The 19336-nt window shown below is 40.9% G+C and overlaps 4 protein-coding genes across 4 annotated transcripts; all 4 read left to right on the plus strand.

The window, feature by feature from the left end:
* Positions 1-277: 277 nt before the first annotated feature.
* Positions 278-4046, plus strand: LOC149009959 (dnaJ protein homolog). Its single transcript, XM_089162905.1, has 6 exons — positions 278-694; positions 2051-2216; positions 2315-2456; positions 2542-2818; positions 2910-3108; positions 3283-4046. Exons 1-6 carry the CDS (start codon positions 545-547, stop codon positions 3603-3605), a joined length of 1257 nt encoding a protein of 418 aa, XP_089019031.1. The 5' UTR covers positions 278-544; the 3' UTR covers positions 3606-4046.
* A 2475-nt stretch (positions 4047-6521) lies between these two features.
* On the plus strand, positions 6522-7780 carry LOC149009960 (RING-H2 finger protein ATL70-like). The gene has a single exon (XM_089163242.1). It carries the CDS (start codon positions 6800-6802, stop codon positions 7301-7303), a length of 504 nt encoding a protein of 167 aa, XP_089019368.1. The 5' UTR covers positions 6522-6799; the 3' UTR covers positions 7304-7780.
* A 1988-nt stretch (positions 7781-9768) lies between these two features.
* LOC149009961 (uncharacterized) lies at positions 9769-16438 on the plus strand. The gene is made up of 5 exons (XM_089163349.1): positions 9769-9874; positions 9976-10081; positions 10404-10505; positions 11797-11957; positions 16117-16438. The coding sequence occupies exons 2-5, from the start codon at positions 9988-9990 to the stop codon at positions 16222-16224; spliced, it is 465 nt and encodes a 154-aa protein (XP_089019475.1). The 5' UTR covers positions 9769-9874; positions 9976-9987; the 3' UTR covers positions 16225-16438.
* A 246-nt stretch (positions 16439-16684) lies between these two features.
* Positions 16685-19005, plus strand: LOC149009962 (uncharacterized). Its single transcript, XM_089163348.1, has one exon. It carries the CDS (start codon positions 17343-17345, stop codon positions 18576-18578), a length of 1236 nt encoding a protein of 411 aa, XP_089019474.1. The 5' UTR covers positions 16685-17342; the 3' UTR covers positions 18579-19005.
* Positions 19006-19336: the final 331 nt, after the last annotated feature.

The following is a 19336-nucleotide window of genomic DNA, read 5'->3' on the forward strand; positions in this document are numbered from 1 at the left end:
AATAAGAAGATTGAATTTTGACACAAAGCATCTCACTAAAAATATTATTTCCGTTCATAGATTGAAAGATCGAGAGGATTCTAGACGCTTCTCTTTTTATTTTACTGGAAGTCTAGAAGTCCTGTCAACACTGAAACTTCCCAAGGAGTGGCTGGTAAAACTTCTCAAGATTCACTACTAACCAATCCCCATCGTCCACGATAGCAGTAAGGACATGCACGTATAAATACGTTCTCTTACCAAACGACCCTTTGCTTTTTATTTCTTTCCCTTATATTTATGTGCCTCCTACAAAAGCTTTCCATCGATCTCGCTAGGGTTTTGTGATTCTTTGATTAGGGAACTCGTCTCCGCCTTGGGGTTGCCCTCTTATTCAGAAGGAACTGAAATCTGCAGTTTTGGCTGAAGTATCGAATCGATTTCTGAATTGTCATTCAATTTCAGCTGAAATTTTGTCCTCTTTGGTTGGAAGATCTCGATTGGTCGAAATCAAAGGTTGAATTTTCAAGTTTTCAGAGGCGGCTCTGTTTTACCTTGAGTAAACATGTTTGGCCGGGCGCCCAAGAAAAGCGATAACACTAAGTATTATGAGATCCTGGGTGTCTCGAAAGATGTTTCACCGGAAGATCTGAAGAAGGCTTACAAAAAGGCAGCCTTAAAGAACCACCCAGACAAGGGTGGAGATCTTGAGAAGGTATAACTCTGCTTCATCGCCTTAGCCTGCTAATTTTTGACGATTTATCGGTTTAATTCTTTCCCTTGTTTCCTCTCTTTTGATGATTGCGCTATAGCTACATATGTTTTCCTGTTTCATGTCTATCCTTACTAGAATTCGTTACCTTCTACGGGGTATTGCTTCGTTCGAATTCGTCCTTTTGGTTCTAGATTTCTTTGCTACTTGTCAGAGTTTCTTGTTTGCCGTGTATCAGAGAATGTGCTATTGAACCTGCACCTTTTACTCATTCCGTAGTGATATAAATCGGCATCTTTCCCCATCATTGTTTTTTTTTTTTTGGTTCTTTCCCGATTGGAAGTATGGCCATACTGTTGGAAGATTATTTATTTTAAGCGTGTGAAGTATTCCTGCGGTGAACATCTTGCCCACCAGGATGCTGGCCAAGCTTCGAAAGACAGAAGGAGACTTGCTTCCGACCGTTCAGACAGTCACAAACACCGCAGGCATACTCCCGAACGAGCTTACGGTGAGTAAGAAGATTACGACCCCGGTCGGTGTGGAAACGCCTTGGGGGCAGCCCAAAACCAACAAGAGGCCCCGGACAGAGAAGGAACCCCAACCTCGATCATCAGAAAAAGGAAAGCAGCTTGGGAGGCTGAAGAAACTAACTTCGCCAGGAGGACGTTATGAATTATTATTTCAATCGCTTTTTTCATGAATTGGTCTAGGTTAGGTCACAGCATCAGTTAATTTTGCAGTGGGCTTAGAGTTGTTTCTGTTGGGAGTTTAGTCCCACATCAGCTACTAATTAGCTAGCTCCCTTATATTCGTTTTGTTTGGAAATCTTGGCCCTGCATATTGATAGGGAACTAACTACCCTACAGCCTCAGTAGTCCTTCAAATTTTTAGGATGGAAGATGGAGCTTTATAGGATTTGCATTTGATTCATGAATAGGGGTCTCAAATGCATCCACTGGTTGGAGAATTAGGACTCCTGGAAATTTAGCAGTGATTTGAAGGCGGCACTATTGGTTTGATAAGAGCTACTATAGGTGGATATTGTAGGAGAATGTTGTCATGTTAGTTTAATTTAAGTGCTGCTAAAGGTTGGGATGTGAAGTGCCGTCACCCTGTATGCTATGTGTATGGATGATATTCACTCATCCATGATCAGATTCTGTGGTTCCTTCTTTTGTGTAGTCAGAGTGAGGAATTTCTTGGGTTCTGTTATACTGCATATTGTCGTTTGATGCTGTTTTGCCTTTTGAATGAAACGAATCAGGGTTTTGCATTTTCAATGAGTCAGTGTATTTTAACATATTACTATTACCACATAAGAATTTGAAATGTGGGTTTTCTCTTTTATGGTGACAGTTCAAAGAGTTGTCCCAAGCTTATGAGGTTTTGAGTGATCCTGAAAAGCGTGAAATCTATGATCAATATGGAGAGGATGCACTCAAGGAAGGAATGGGTGGAGGAGCTGGCGCCCATGATCCATTTGACATATTCCAGTCATTCTTTGGTGGCAGCCCATTTGGAGGTATATTGCTTGTAATCAACCTTTACTTGTCAAATGCTGTTGTTCCATTGTTTATATTTATATTTTTAAACTTTGGGCTTCATACTGTTTGTGACCAGGTGGTGGAAGCAGCAGAGGCCGTAGACAGAGAAGGGGAGAGGATGTTATCCATCCCCTTAAAGTCACTTTGGAGGATCTGTACAGTGGCACATCAAGGAAGCTGTCCCTCTCCAGGAGTGTGATCTGCTCCAAGTGCAAGGGGTGAGTTTTGGGGCACTTGCAAGCATGATCAAATTTTTAGTCCCAACTCTAATTGACTGATGTTCTTTTTATTTGATTATTCCAGTAAAGGATCGAAATCTGGTGCTTCCATGACATGTTCTGGTTGCCAAGGATCTGGCATGAAGGTGTCAATCAGACAGCTTGGCCCCTCAATGATCCAGCAGATGCAGCACCCTTGTAATGAATGCAAGGGAACTGGGGAGACCATCACTGACAAGGATCGGTGCCCCCAGTGCAAAGGTGACAAGGTTGTACCGGAGAAGAAGGTGCTGGATGTCGTTGTCGAGAAGGGAATGCAAAATGGACAGAAGGTTACTTTTCCAGGGGAAGCGGATGAAGCTGTATGTTAACTTGCTTATTTCTCTTCCATTCTATAATGTTGATGGATGTGATACTAATATTTTGAGTTTTGGCATTGGCGATTTTGTGCAGCCTGATACTGTCACAGGAGACATAATTTTTCTTCTACAGCAGAAGGAGCATCCCAGGTTCAAGAGAAAGGGGGATGATCTCTTCTATGAACACACACTGTCCCTCACTGAAGCTCTTTGTGGTTTCCATTTTGTACTGACTCACTTGGATGGTAGGCAGCTCCTCATAAAAACTAACCCTGGAGAAATTGTCAAACCAGGTATGGCATTTAATTTAAATGTGACAATTTACTTTAAATTTGACAGTAATCATACAACCCTTTAACTGTTGCTCCTTCTACTTGGAACCCAACTGTTATTCATGTTGCCCGATTTGCTTACTTTTTATTGTGTTGTTTCTTTGTTTGGGTTTTTATTGGGGGGTTGGTTAACAGATCAATTTAAGGCAATCAATGATGAGGGTATGCCGATGTACCAGAGACCTTTCATGAAGGGTAAACTGTACATCCACTTCACCGTGGAGTTCCCTGATTCTTTGACGCCAGAACAATGCAAGGCATTGGAGGCTGTGCTCCCTCCAAGGGCATCAATGCAGATGACGGAAATGGAGCTGGACGAATGTGAGGAGACTACGTTGCATGATGTCAACATTGAGGAGGAAATGCGAAGGAAGCAGGCACAGGCTCACGAGGCCTATGACGAAGACGATGATTTACATGGTGGTGGTGCCCAGAGGGTCCAGTGTGCTCAGCAGTGATTGAAATATCGCAATCTTTGGGTGGTTGAGACAAATGGCGATCAAATTGGAGGAAGTTGTTGGAAACTAGGCAACAACCATCAAAGGGATGGTGACAGCCAAATTAAACCAGTTGCTTTTGGTTGCAGAAGAGGGGTCAAAGGGTTATCACATAAATGAACGTGATGATTGTGATAATGTAGGGCAGATTTTGTATGCTGAACCATATTCTATTTTCTGTTGCAATTATTTCTCAATTATATTGTCATTTTATCCCGCTAACTATTGTGAAGAATATAATATCTATTGATCTATCAGTTCAGCTTCTGGTATGATGGCTGAGATTGCCATTTGTATTGCTGTGAGTCTGTGACTTTGGGCTTTCATCCCAGGAGAAAAAAGAAAAAAAAATCTTAAAACTGTGCTGTGCAGCCTGTGCTTTCATCAACAGTGGCAAGTGGTAACCAGGGCGGTGCGAGGAGTTGGGAGTCCGAATCACCAAGCCTTGGGGGCAGCGCTAGCTAGCATCACCTTGTGTCACCCCACCATAACTGCAGGGGATCAATTTTGTCAGATCTCAGACGTGAATTACCTATTTACTTGTGGTCGAGATAAGGTAACAGCAGGGCCCCTGCGTTAGATGGGCTATTGCCAATAGATAAATAAAAAGTGAAAAAACAAAACACGGTTTCGATTCCTGGTTTTTTTTTTTTTTTTTGGTAAACAGCACTTCATTTAAACTAAACAAAGTACAAACACACATGCATGAGAATACAAGGTTCAAAACGAACCAAGCAAAGACCAACGCGACCAAGAGACAGGGGGCCAAGGGTTGGTCAGCCCAAGTGGATCGCGCCCAAACCCTGACAGACACCAAACAACACAACACCCTCAAAGGGGGACAACTACAACCAAGGGGGACAAAGACCAAGGCGGGTCAAAACTCCACAAACGGGGGGCGAAAGTGTGGAGAAGGTTTCCTGGTTGCATATTGGTGTACCTTGTTTGCACGTTTATCATACCTCTACAAGGCCAATAAGTAGCTCTCTCCATCTCCGAGTCCAGTCTTCTCCACCCAGGCAGGCTATCTTATCACCCTTCTACACTCACGTAAGGCCTTCTTTTGGTAGACGAATGGAACTTGTTTTAAGTCCTAAGTGTGGAAGGATGGGAGGATTGCCTGCCAAAGTGGGAAGGATGTCTACCTCTCCATCTTCACCCTGGTCAGCCTTGTGAGTCCCTTTTTTATTTTGGACAACCTTGTGAGTCCTTTTTTTTTTGGACAACCTTGTGAGTCCTTAATGGGGCGTCTATATCTTCTTGGGCCTCACATTTTCCGGTGAGATGCAATGAAAATTCTTTTTTCTAGAATCAAAGTTGCGGGCCAGGTCCCCCGGGGCCCCGCGCTTTTTAATGCCTGGACCAGCAGCGTTTCACCGATACCCTTGACCGCACATCCCAGGAAATGGACAAGATAATGGTCTCAGCATATATATACCTTGATTACATCCTCAAGAGGTAATTTTATGATGACTGTAACACTTGAATTCAATTATTTATTGCTATTCATGTTCAATCACCTATAATCAGATTATGTAGGGGTATAGAAGTTAGAAAAGGAAAAACTCATTTGACATGTACCACCTTTATAAATTCACAGTAGGTTCATTTTAACCGTATCATGTGAAATTTTTTCCAATTTTGACGGTTAGAATTAATGCATGTTGAGCGGATTGGTGTTTTGCTGCATGAGATGGCGAGTACGCAATGCGTATATGTTGGACGTGCTGCTAATAAGTCTGCTGATTGGATGTCTAAGTTTCCACTTGATTTGGAGTGATATTACCACGGGTTGGAGGAGATCATTCATGCGGTTTGTGATACTACTTCCTTTTAGTTTCTCTTTGAATCCTTGACTCCATTGTTTAATTATCGAAAAAAAAAAAAAATTTATCCATCTTTAAACTGGCTCAATCATGTTCTGCTTCCAGACTGGAAGTTCCAGTACTTCAATATAAAACAAAAATTGTAGCCAATGCATGAGTTTGCACACCCACCTTTACCATTACAGAATCAATCAATACTTATTCCATGATAAATTCATTTCTTTTTCTAAATTTATAATATTTCTGGTGGATTATGATCCTAACAAATTAATGATTGAGCATTTGTGTTGTTTTCACCGTTTCAGTTCTCTGTGAAGAACAAGTATGTTCATTTTAAACACTATAAAGAGAGAGGGGAAGAGGGGAAGAGGGGAAGAGGGGAAAAGAGAAAAGTGTGTTCATCTAAACACCAGTGCTCCTAAAGCTTATAATTTACATACACTTGGGTCTTCTGGGGGACAAAGCATGTGCGATTAGAGATGAGAGAGGATCCCGATGGGAATCTGCTAGTGATGTTTATGACTTTAAAGTCCTTTGAATTAAATGCCACAGAAAAAATAATTGAAGAAATTGATAGACATTTTCCAAGCTCTACAGCTTACGGTAGCATTTTCTTTTGTCAATGACAGTGCCGGCCCGTTCCAATGCCTGTCTTAATTACCTGATTGATCAGGCAAGGTTGCTAACAACTTGCTGTGTATGATCTGCCTCTCCAGTTAGGCAAAGATACATACGTTTATCTCACTTTTAGATGTGTTCACTGTAGCAGCAGCAACACGATATGCTCTTAGCTTCTCTGTAATAAAATAAATCAAACGTCATTGAGAATTGAAATTGGGTATTTGAAAATGAAAACCTCACTTTCGTGCATTTGACGTGCATAATGAAGGGGAGAGTGAGAGGTACGGGTACCGACGTGCTTTGAAGATATTGCTTAAGAAATAACCATCACTGGCCTGATAATCAAATCAATCCAACAGAAATTAATAGACTATCGAATGTCCATACATGTACAGAGAACCGTTGACCTTGCACATTTGCCGCTAATGGAGACGCGTAAACTTGGCTTTCTTGATTGATTCTCTTTTCTTGAATCTCAATATTTTCAACCTTTGCTTCAAAACCCAACAAAGCTTCTTTCTCTTTCTCTCCTGTTATCCTCTAGCCGTTGACATCTATAACCATTGACAACCGCTTCTCCCTAGAAGAAAACAAAATGAGAAGAAACCTCAACAAGGCCGTAGCTGAACAGGCCACCTCAATCTTCTCGATCAATACTCAATATTAGCACCATCACAAACTGTTCCCCTTCTGATCTAATTCCAGGAAATGAACAACAGCACGTCAAACTCCAGTTCCGGGCTGTTCAACTCACCAAACGTTGGAGGTTTCGGCTATGGAATTGGTGTGTCCATAGGTATCCTTCTCCTTATCACAACTATAACTGTCACCTCTTACTTCTGCAACCGAACCCAGCTCTCTGGAGCACAAACTCAACAGGGTCGTGGAGAGCCTTCTGATCAACATACCATTGCAGTTGAAGAAGGCCTTGATGAAGCCACCCTTAAGAGCTTCCCGAAGGTCCCATACTCTCAAGCTAGGCTCTCTAAAAAGGACACCACTGCTTCTTGCTGCTCCATCTGTCTTGCAGATTACAAGGGAACCGATATGCTCCGGCTGCTGCCAGATTGTGGGCACCTCTTCCATGTACCCTGCGTTGATCCATGGTTACGGCTGCACCCCACCTGTCCTATATGTCGAAGTTCTCCAATCCCAACTCCGCTCTCTACTCCTCTCGCAGAGGTCGTTCCTTTATCTAGTCGGCCTGGATGAGAGTAAGATTTAGTCCCTGTTCATATGCTCAAAGGCTCCAAACTGGAAATTAATTCCAACCAGTAAATCAGTGCTCTCTCACCTTCTGGTAGAAGTGTAGAACCATCTGTAATAGAACTCTTTCTTTTCTTTTCTTTTTTTCTTTCAATTTTTTATTTTTAGTATATGGATCCACAACAATTAATGTAAACTTATACGAACGACGAGATAATGGATGCAGAAGCAAGACTTACGGCAGAGATTCAGGTCACCTCTCACATGACAGGCAAGTTATTCACAGCTTGAGATCATCGTTGCAATCAAGTAGTGATTTTAGTTATTAGGGCAATCAGATGAATCATATGAATGAAAACTGCGGGGAGTTTCAACCTTGATGCACCCAGAGAGGATCTATACCAGGTCCTGTTTCTACTGATATTATAATAAAATAAGAAAAGGGTCGTCATGGCTTAGAAACCTCTGTAATTCGAAAGGGAATTCTAACAATTTCCAACGAATCTCCTCAAAGAGACAATAGGCGTTTAAACAGATTCTTGAGAGTGGTAGCTGATCTAAATTTCTATGACACAAATGGTATGCAATATGATAAGCATGAAACAAATCAGAAGATAGGGCTGACAGCAAATTTTTATATGCAGCTACCGGAAATCACAAAGCATATAGATCCAATTGGAGACGCTAGAGCAGTGCTTGGTATGCATTATCTGATTTGATTCTGGGATTAGAATGCATTTTGAAACCTGATTCTTTCAATTTTCAGGCTTCAGAATTCACTATAGCCCCAGAATTTATTCAAAATATGCACCCAAAGGGCCCTACATTTCTGTAAAAGAAAAGAAAAAAAAAAACTTCCATCTGATGAACTCACTACAACACCAGAAAACCCAAGACCGCCATAGGGATTATGAAAACGTAGTAGAAAGCAGAAACCCCACTAGTACAAACACCGGAGAACCCTGGATTCAGCAGAGGCCTGGATGCTTCCACAGCAGCAGGGATACCAAATGGATGATCAGTCGGAGAAATCGATGGCGCCACGACCGTACTTTGAGGAATCTTCGACGTTTCTACATCCGGCATTGAAGGCAAAGCTGGCATGAAAGAGGGCGACACTGAAGGTGAAGGTGAAGGCGAAGGGGAAGATGGAGAGGACGGAGGTAATGGGGGTAGCGATGGTGGAGTTGCCGTAACGGGCTCGACTGTAACAGAGACTTTTTGTCCAAGAGCGCAGTAGTTCGCGATACTACAGATGAAGTAATAGACCTCTACTTGCAACAAAGGAACCACAGCCGGGCCGACCCAGAAGGACTGAAACTGGTTCTCGGCGATGCAACTCTCGTAATCTCGTCTTGATACTTGTAGTACGTTATGAAAGTCGGATTGGAATTGGAAAACTGTGGATAAGAAGAAGAAGAAGAAGAAGAATAGGATCAGACATGTTAGTCGTAAAGAAGAGAATTCATGAAGGAACTGATTAGGTTATATAATAGATAGAAATGGAAGGAATACCAAGAGTGTCCCCAATTTGGAAAGACCGTGAAGAAGACCAGTTAGTATAGAAGCCTTGGAATGTTGGAATCGACCATATAGAATCACCCACCCTGTGCTGCAACCCTTCTGCCAATGGCAGCCACCAGGCAACTACAATCACTAATATTACGAGCCGGCTACATGTTGAATACATCATAGAACAAATATGGAATAAGACAGAGACAGAGACAGAGACAGAGACACAGATAAGGATCCCAAGAGTGGTGTGGGCATACATATACGTGAAGAGAAGATGAACAGACGTCTCTTCCCTTGGAGAGAACAGCCGTTACTTTTCTCATTGTTTAGAACTGGCGAGATTTGGGATTGTAGACGGGTAGCATTGCCTCAAATAAATACATGTCATTCTTTTTTCATATTCCATACAATTTAACAATTGCACCCCAAACCCACTTATCTTGTCGACAACCCAACACCATAAAGAAAAAAAAATACAGATGCAGAAATTTCACCCCACGTCAATTCAATTCAGGGCCAAAGTAAAAATGTCAGTTCATGGCATTTGGTTTTGTTTTGTTGGGAGGAGTTGTGTCTGCTAGTGGCCGTGGGGTAAGTGTTTGGAAAACAGAGCCATAGGGTTGGGAGATATTCTTTCCTTGCCGAGCCCGTCAAATTCCTCTTTCCAAGGGGAAAAGACGACCTTTTAGGTAAAATGACAACTTTAGACATCACCTACAACTAATATTTCCAGAAAACCAAGTCCTTAAAGACGTTATCACACACGGCTGTCACTCTCACCTGCGACGTGATTTCGGAATCTGAGGAACCGTACCGGGGCGTAGGGTCTCATGTTGGAACTCTACACAACATCATCTTCATTTACCACCGTTAGATGAATGATCTAACTTTAAGTGGCATTCCAATGAAGATAAGGGGTATAATTGGGCATGTCAAAAACAATTATTAAGCTGGAAAAGAATAAAGAACGCTCCTCTCTGTTGGAAGAACTAGTTACTTTTTAGTACCTGCCATTTTCTCACCGCCAAGCCGAAGATTAAACCGACAGAGGTTCTCTCTCAGGTTGCCGTTCTCTTCTTCAACGCTTTCATGCTTCATATTATCTGTGTAATTCCTTAACTTTTTGTTGCGTAAGAATCTAATCTCATTTCTGTAACTTACAGATCTTTGAAGCCATGGAAGTACTGCAGTTCAAGGTCATGCTTCCACTTCTTTTCGCTGCTTTCCTGCTTTTCCCATCGATTCAAGCCAGGGAGGTTCACTACTGTGGTGAGTTTTACATGATCTTCTTCTTCTTAATTCGGTGAGAAACCCGATTTTCTGTTCAGTTTCTTTTTTTCTCCCTTTCCCATCGAAAGTTTTATGCTGCAAGAGAGTAATCTCGTTTGTGATTCTGGTAATGGGAAGTTGGAAGAAATTCGTGCTTATTTGGTTTATGTTTTAATTACTTTTGAGGTTTTATTCTCTTCAGTCACTATAGTTCCGCTCATTAGCAATTCTGTGTATCAATAATCTGGCGGCGGTTTTATTAATTGCTGGTGACTGAATCGTTCGTTGCTGATTTGTTGTGGGTATTGTCATTTGAGTGCAGATAGGAAAGGTAACTATGCCGTTCAGGTGTCTGAAGTTGAGATATCTCCAGACCCTGTAGTTAGAGGCAAGCCTGCTGCCTTCAGCATCATGGCATCTTCAGGTAAACTCTCGGCTTGTTCATAAATCATAATCCTGGATGTTGTTATGCTTTCGTTCGTTTTCCTTTTGGCTTTGTTCATTGCTAGTGAAATTAAAGGAAGGGTACTGAAGTTAGATATTTTGCAAACTTTTATAATTGTTACAGGACATGATTGTGTAACTGACTGCAAAACATTCCATATTTGGTTATTAGATTCGAGAGTTTTAAACCACCACGGCACCACCAAACCCCCCCCCCCCTCCCCAACCAAAAAAAAAAAAAAACCAACATTATGCACTCAATTCTGTTGGATTAAGATGATGGTAGAGATTACAGTTGAATACCATATTTAGTTTAGAGTTAGGAGTAGATACGGAATCATGATCGCCGAAGTTTCTGTTTCCTTTTTCAAACTGACTTCACTTCCGTTCCCATTACTTGTAACCAGGCGGAGCCATTAGAATTTTACTTGTACCCATCTCTTCTTAAACGGTTGCAGATAACCAACTCACAGATAAAATGGGCATACTGTACAAAAGATGTGTGCTCCAGTTCAGACTGAGCTTTTTATCTAGTGTGAGCAATGCAAAAGTGAGTTCCATAGAACTAAACAAATAATTAATTGTAGGGCTGAAATAGAATACGATCTGCACTTTTACATTCACCCTTGTTATATGGGATGATTCATTGAGAATTGCTTTTGTACACAGGGAGAGGGGAAAAAAAAATGAAGATCAGAATTTGCTTTCTTCTCTCTCTCTTTTATATTGAAGATGAAGAATTTTAGGTTTCTCAACTGCATGATGACGAGATTTTGGTAGAGTATATATAATGTTATTTTTTATTTGATGATGGCTAAAATGCTTGGACCTGTCGTTTAGGTAAGTAGTAGATTGAATTATTTAGTTTCAAAAGAATGATAGGACCCTTTACTTTGATTGTTTCATTTAATGGGGTCTAAGATTCAAGGACTTGACTCTTAAGAGTCACTTAAAGCTAGTGGGCTCCAAACACTTGAGTTTCATGCTTTACATATATCCAATTAATGATTGGAATGCTAAATAAGTGGAGCTGGAGGTGTAGTTATCGCTATTTTTTGTACTCTGTAGAAAATAAATTCCTATACTTGCTTGTATTTTGATGGGTGATTTAACCCAGAACTGCAGACTAGGTGCTTTGTTTCTGCGATTTGAGTTTCCTACTACTAAAAGCTGCTCTCTCCTAAAAGCTTCTAAGAGGATTTTTATCCTTAACTTGTTTTGGAATTTCATTTTTCCTATTGAAATGATCCTATCTAGTATTTTCCATGCAGGTGAAGCCATTTCTGGTGGGAAAGTAGTTATTGATGTTGCTTTCTTTGGGGTTCACATCCACAAGGAGAACCATGACCTTTGTGAGGAAACATCATGCCCCATCTCAGCTGGTGATTTTGTGCTTTCTCATTCACAGGTCCTACCAGGATATACTCCACCAGTAAGTTATCCGTCCTATTCATTTCATAACTAAAACTGTAATCCCCTTAACTGTTCATACCTCTATTCCTAATGGCATGCTGACGCAAGACTGCCATGCTCGACTCAGCTACCTTGTTATTGTGGTAATAAACTTTAGTTCATCAAATTATTATTCTTTATTTTTTCTGATTAATGAAGAAATTGAAAAAATGTTTTATCTGGACCTAGTAATGATGTTCTACAAACATATATTTTAAGGTGCAAAGAAGCTGCTGTTGTTTTTTTTGGGTATTTTGGTGATTTTTTTTGGGGGGGGGGCGGGGAAAGGCACGCCCAGTGCATGAGGTTCCGCCACTATGTTGGCCAGTACCTGTAATAGACACCTCATAAGTCAGTGTAATTTATGCTACAGTATGGAATATTTCCTGGAAAGTGTTTCCCACTGTATACCATCAATGTTTTCTATAATGATACGTACCAGCCCGGTAAGCCCTATTTGTAGTGGAATTGGTAGGTATTGATTGATTCTGTAGGGATTCAGTAATTTCATAAAGTTTACAAGGTACCAAACTGGTATCAACAATTCTATATGAGTCAATATGGTTCAGTTCTAGATTGGTACAGTTTATACGCCTTCAAAACATGCAAACAGAGTTGTTGTCACGTAAGTGTTCATCTTAGAAAATTTCTACTGTAAGATCAATGACAGATTGCAGTAGATCATCAAATTAGAAGCTGAACTCAGAATAATTTAGTCCTTGATGTGAATAGTAAAACTAGGAATGATGTTCAGTTTAGGCTTGTTGAATCAGGAGAAAAATGGGCAAAAAAATATTTGGAAGCTTAGAAAGATGGTTGATAATAGATGTTGATTTGCATGATTCAGTATATATATATATATATATATTAGGTATGGGGAAAGAATCATAGATTGTTGGCAGAAATATTACCCCCACCCTCAACCATGGAATCAAATTCAAATAGAATAGTAATAGAGAGCTTCAAAAGAGAAACAAACCGCATGGACGTTGATTCGCTGAGAAAATCTACCTTAGCTTCACTCCGTTAGGTGTCAATTAGATCAAATTTCAATCCCATGAGACTTGGTAAAACACAAGACGATTGTTAAAAAAAGAAAAAGAGCACCAAAAAGTCTTTTATTTATCAAAAATTGTGTTTAGTAGTATAAAAGAGTCAAAAATAGAAATTTAATGATAAAAAAGAAAGTCCTGACCTGATCCTTAAATATAAGGTAACCAAAATTAAATAGGAAAGTGAAATAACTGAGGACAGACTCAAACTAGGACTGGACCTGCGGAATCCTTGTCCAGCTCCACTAAAACACCTATTAACAATTACTTGCAATTTAGAGGGAACCACATAGCAGGTTCAATTGAACTAAACCCAAACAACTTAGAATAAGACAAATAAAGATACTAACCGATTCTGTCACTACCCATATTTAGTCCCATAAAAGAGGTCTATTACAATAAAATCCATGAATCGAAGGCCTATATTGTGGATAATTGATCCAACGCTGGACGTATTCCTAAGCAACAAAGCCCAGCTTGGTGATGAATTACCAAACTTGCAAAACAGATTGAAGGTATGGATCTTCCAAAACAGGTTCCTAGTAAAGGCACAACTTATCCTTGTTCATAATAAGGTTAAATTTTTTTTTTTGATTTTAGTCTTCCTTCACTGATCGTCGACAGTTGTGCTGAAATGTTGCTTATTTTTGTGTTCGGTTCCATTAAAAAATTTAAATGTTCAACGATGCTAATTGAGTGGCAGTGATAGATGTCAAGGCGTTGCCCACCTTGCTTGGTGTCGCCTTGGTTTTCGTTGCCCTCTATTGCCTGCCTCGCCTTGTTGCCTTGACAACTATGGTGGCTGTGATCCTCCAGTTCTAGAACACTCAAGTGCAAGTTTGGTTTTTTATTTTCTCAATATATTATTTGACACGAGAGAATCCACAGTTGATATTGTCCCGATGGACCATTTGAGCCTCGGGAGATTTTATTTGGCTCATGGTTGAGTGAGCTTCTTATTTCTCGTTCATATTTGCATGTCAAGCAAATGTGCATTTGCCCTTTTTTCCATTCATAGAATAGACAAACCTTCTTTTTCCATATCTCTGGAATGATGAGGCTACTTTTTAGGAATTGGTTGCTGAAAAATACAGAACCCAGACTTTGAATTCTGAGGAGAAAAAGGGTTAGGAATTTGATGGATAAAAAAAGCTCATAGTTGGTGTCTTAATTACATGCATGGAATTATGTATGTAGATAACGATGATGTGGATCCCTTATGTTAAGTATGTCGGTTATCAAAGAAGAGTCCTTTTGAGTTTGAATATCTGGGCTGGATTGAATTACTACAGAGCTTTTAGGAATGTGCTGGCTGCTGAGTTTACTTTTTTTTTTTTTTGTCTCTGTAAGGGAACAAGGCTCTTGTTATGAGTCAATTTAGGCATTTTTTATGGTTGTTATAAATGAAGCAAACCCCTTGTCAATTAAGGGTGATATGGGGAAGGTTGTTTTCTGAGAGTTTTGGTGGTGTTGGGCAGTCCATAAAGGAGTGATATCCCAGATGTCATTTCCTCTCTTTACTCCATGACTTCTACCTTCCCCTCATCCTTGTGATTCATTTTCTTTTGTATCCTTTGCTCTCTGTTCTTCTACCATAGTAATTAACCTTTTATGGTACTTCCATAATTCAAAGACTGAAAGACTGACAGTAGTCTCTTCTTGACTTCCTAGGGCCAGTAACGACCTGCGGAGGATACCGACCTACTCCACTAGTAGTGGTCCTGCAACAACTTGCTAATAGTTTGCAGGGTAGCTTTTGGACCATACAGCACCCAACCCCCATCACATTTCCAGGCTGAGGGTTGTCAGTGGGAAAACCTGATAGGCTTTCCTATAGCTTTTCAGTGGAGAAGAAAAAAGATATGAAGGTTCCTGTTATCATGAGTGGATTTGGTCTAAAAAATTATGGGAAATTACATGATTAGATATAATTAGGTTGTGCTTACAAAACTATTCACTTTATTGTTTTAGCTAACCAAAAGCAGTGTTTTTTTGGTCTTCTGTTACCGTTTCGTTCTGAATTCCTTCAACCACCCACCACTACTTTTGTCTTCCTCTCCAGCACCTTCCCTCGCCCCATCAAGTTGACTACTTGTGGCAGACCATGTGCCTATACCACCGATTCTGCAACTGCTAACCCTCCCTGCAACCTGAAACTTCAGCTAAGCGCCTCAAGGTCTCATCCTTTTGATTGTCTCTCTCACTAAAAACTACCAGCTCTGCCTCCCTGGTGAATCCTCCTACAAGCATCACTCCCTGCTTGTGGTCACTCTTGCAACTACCAGAGAACATGTTGAAAACTGCAAAAAGCTTTTTGGAATTGCTACTAGTGTTGTGAAATCAAAAATTGTTTTCAAACCGTCTTCATTCCTCCTCTTGTATGTTCATGAATTGTTTTAAAGAACATATTTGACTTACAACTAGTGGTTGCTTAAGATCAGGAGGTGACCGATTTCTTGGGTAGATCACCTCTGTACCTCCTGATTCTCTGAAACTCCTTGACCGCTACTCTTTGCAGTTGCCTTGTGGCAGCTCCAGATGGTTTTATCTTTTTCAAAATCACTCAAATTCCATCTTGCAAATCATTAGCAGCTGCTGTAGACTCTGTCTGCAGAGGAATGGGTTGGGTTGTTGGGGTAGGGATGGCTGTTGCTCACAAGGGCAATTGGGGGTTGCAGGGAAGGTGGATATGGTGATTGGAAAAGGTAAGGTAGTGGAAGTTGGTTTTTTTTTTTTTTTTTTTTTTTTTTGGGGGGGGTGGTTTGGGGGGAGGGAGGTGTGAAAAAATATGCATAGCTGAAGTACTGTTTTGGTTACTTATATAATCTCAGACCAAAAGTTGTGTTCTTTGTTAATCAAAATACAGATGCTGTAAATGAAAAATGGAAGGCGTTTGATCCTCCCCCCCCTCCTTCTCTTTTCAAACTATATCTACCATTTCTGCGTGTGTGATTGAACCTTTGAAATTGTATTAATAATAGTTATGAAATTATTGCTTTTTGGTGTAATCCGCCTTCCCCCTTTTCTTTTACAAATTCTTGTAAGCTGGTTGAAGTGTTTCGTCTTTGACAATGTTTTGATGCGCAGGGTTCCTACACACTGAAGATGACAATAGAGGGCGCAGATGGGAAAGAGTTGACTTGTGTTAGCTTCGATTTCCGCATCGGGATAGGTTCAGCAGTGTCTGATGTCTAAATGTTCTCACGAAAAAACAAAAAGATGTCTAAATGCTGGAGGAATGGTCTGAGATCATCACCTGTTAGGTTAATATTGTAAAGAAGAAAGATAAAATCATGAAGATGCTTGTTATTAGCTTTTATGTTGATGTGGAACCTGTCTGAATTGTCTATTTGAGTTTAGGTTTCATAATCATTTCATTTGGGATGCGATTCCAGCTGTGTGATCATTATTGTTGTCACTCTTTAACCCTTCTAAAAAGCCAAGGGTGCTGTTCATCTTGCGGTGGTGGTTCAAATGTTGCACTTTAATCTAGGGAACGTGGGATGCCCCCTGATGTCTAACCAGTGACTTATCTTTTACGACTCAAATCTCCGGCCATCAGGTTGAAATAGGTCATTCGTGGTTTCTCCATCTATCTCGTGTCCAAAATGATTTTCATTAAAACAGAAAGCGGTTTGAACAATTGTGGCATCATTAGCTATGAAGCTGTAATGGGTTGGCCTCAGCAGTGGGTTGCAGGAGGTGCAAAGACAGACACGGTGAATGCAACAGCAGTGGATTGAACGCTTTGAGATACTCTTCCTGGTGGGTCTGGTTTCACATCAATGGCATACTTTTGTTTTGGTTTCACAACCAACTTTGACATTTATTCTGATACATTGCTGTGCTGGGAAGCATCCGATGATGGATCTCTATCCCCTTTTGTTAGGGACCCATGTTTATATATAATTATATATATCCCAAAAGAGTATCAAATTTCTTTACCAAAAAAAAAGAAGAGAGTATCAAATTGAGTACCGGGATAAGAAAGCTACTTTGCCATGGCAAGTTACTCATTTGAATGGTGGAGGCCCCGGGCCCTGCCAAGGAATTATGACCGTTGCATGGGATACACTGTTTTCCTCTCTCTTCCCTCCCTCAGCTCTTTTGCAAGCTAACCTCCTTTTTTTTAAATTTAAAGTGCAATACAACTGTGCACATGTTTAAATTGAGAAAGCCAGAGAAAAATTTCCCTAACCCATCATCTGCAAAAACCCGTCCTTTCTCTGTGAATATACCCTTTTAGATTCAACTTTATCCCGGAAGTAATAGATTCGGTTCCTGACAAGCAGAGAAGTAGAGGAGTAGAGGAGATGAAAAGCATGAAGGGAAGATTCCTAAAGAAACTGAAATCCATTCGTCCGGCCACTTCCTTGAAAGCAGAGCGAGTTCTTCACGTAAATGCTTCTGATGGGTTCTTAGATTCTTTCATACCCCACTCCGACAATGGGGTGTTTCAGAATGCAGTCATGTGCAAAGTGCAGGATGACAAGGTCAATCAAATTAATCTTTCCAAGCTGGAACCCGAGATTATTGACATTGCAGAGCTCATGAAAGACCTTGAAGAAGCGGAGGAGATGGAGTCGGAAGAAGATGATGTTGGCAACAAAGAAAATATCGCTCTCTCTGTAAAGCCGACATACATGTTTTCTCTGAAGCAAAGTCGAAATCCAGAGGCTTCCGTCATTCTACCAGAGTCCGCAAGCTGTCATCTTCGCAATGGCCCATTGTCGGAGCTCGACGTGTCATCTCTCCGGCAACCTGACGTTCCACCTGTCGATCACGATCCACAGATTCGAGAGTCATCACTGTCCGTAATACGTCCAGGCCCCTTGTCAGAGATCAAAATTTCGTCTTTCCGGCAACCAGACCTGAATCCAGGGAGCCTCTTTGACCCCAACCTTCTTGCAACCTCTGAGCAGGGAGTGATGAATAACATCAGAGCCCATGAAGCTGAGAGAAAAGCTCGAGCAACTGTATCAATGGATACAAAGGAAAGAAAAGCTGAACCTGAACCAGAAGCTGAATCTCAGTCGAAATCTTGCCTGGTAAAAGACGAGTTTTTAGAATTTGAAGAAAAATGCCCACCTGGAGGAAGTGAGAAGGTGATTCTGTACACGACGAGCCTCCGAGGGATAAGAAAGACATTTGAGGATTGCAATACTATGAGGTTTCTATTGAAAAGCTTCAGGGTTTCGTTCTATGAGAGAGATGTGTCGATGCACATGGAGTTCAGGGAGGAACTGTGGAGGATCTTGGGAGGTAGAGTAGTTCCTCCTAAGTTGTTCATAAAGGGTAGGTACATTGGAGGAACTGAAGACGTGATGAGCTTGCACGAGCAAGGAAAATTAAAGCTGCTCTTACAGGGATTTCCAGCTGATCAGACCGACAGCAGGTGCGATGGGTGCGCCGGGATAAGGTTTGTGCTCTGCTCCAATTGCAGCGGTAGTCGAAAGATAATTCCTGAAATGGAAGATGAGGAGGATTTGCCCATCAGATGTCTTGAGTGCAACGAGAATGGATTGATTGTATGCCCCATTTGTTGCTGAAAAATCATCTGTGGCTCTCTCTTTGTACTACTTCCTCTACTTGTTTTTGTTCCCTTCTTTCCATTTCTTTTGTTACAAGATTGTTTCTATTTGTTTGGTTTGGAGCAAGAGGCTTGGAGTCGTGTTCATGTAATACCTACCCTTTTCTGTAGCAGGGGATTAAAAGTTTTAACTTCAACATTTACCATCTGATAGATAACCTTTGAAATTATCATAAATAAAACATGCTTTTGAGAAATCTTTTCCCCGTTTTCAGAAATTCAGTGGGATGCATGGTGCAGTTCGGTCCTTAATTAGTATTTTCTGTCTTCTACTTTCTTGGGTAACTGGTGCATCCAAACCCTTTACTTGGAGTTATATTGGAGTCGTAGAGATCTGAACTCCGAATATTAAGCTCAAGGAAGAATTAATGACGAGTACTGTCCACTGGGCTCTCCTGAACTGGTTAGGGACAACTGCAGCATACATCATCAGCTGAGCCTCACTCTTTCTCTTCAGCAGCTGGATTTGGTTCTCTTATGTGACAACCATTCTCGTACACACTCGAGCATGTAAGACTGTAAGAGCAACAACCGGAATCTGAGCACTCCTAGGAGCAAGAACCACAGTGTGAGTGAGTGAACTCCATCTGTGCACCTAGGAGTAAGACTGTTAAGAGCAAGAATAGGAATCTGAGGATCCCATTGACAGAACCTTTATCCTATCATGCGCTTCAGAAGCATAGGTTACACTTAGCGGTCATTACTTTCTTGATTCAA

Source organism: Hakea prostrata, chromosome 7 (genome assembly GCF_041222555.1).
Source record: "Hakea prostrata isolate BN-2017 chromosome 7, UWA_Hpros_2, whole genome shotgun sequence".
NCBI classification, from domain to species: Eukaryota; Viridiplantae; Streptophyta; class Magnoliopsida; order Proteales; family Proteaceae; genus Hakea; species Hakea prostrata.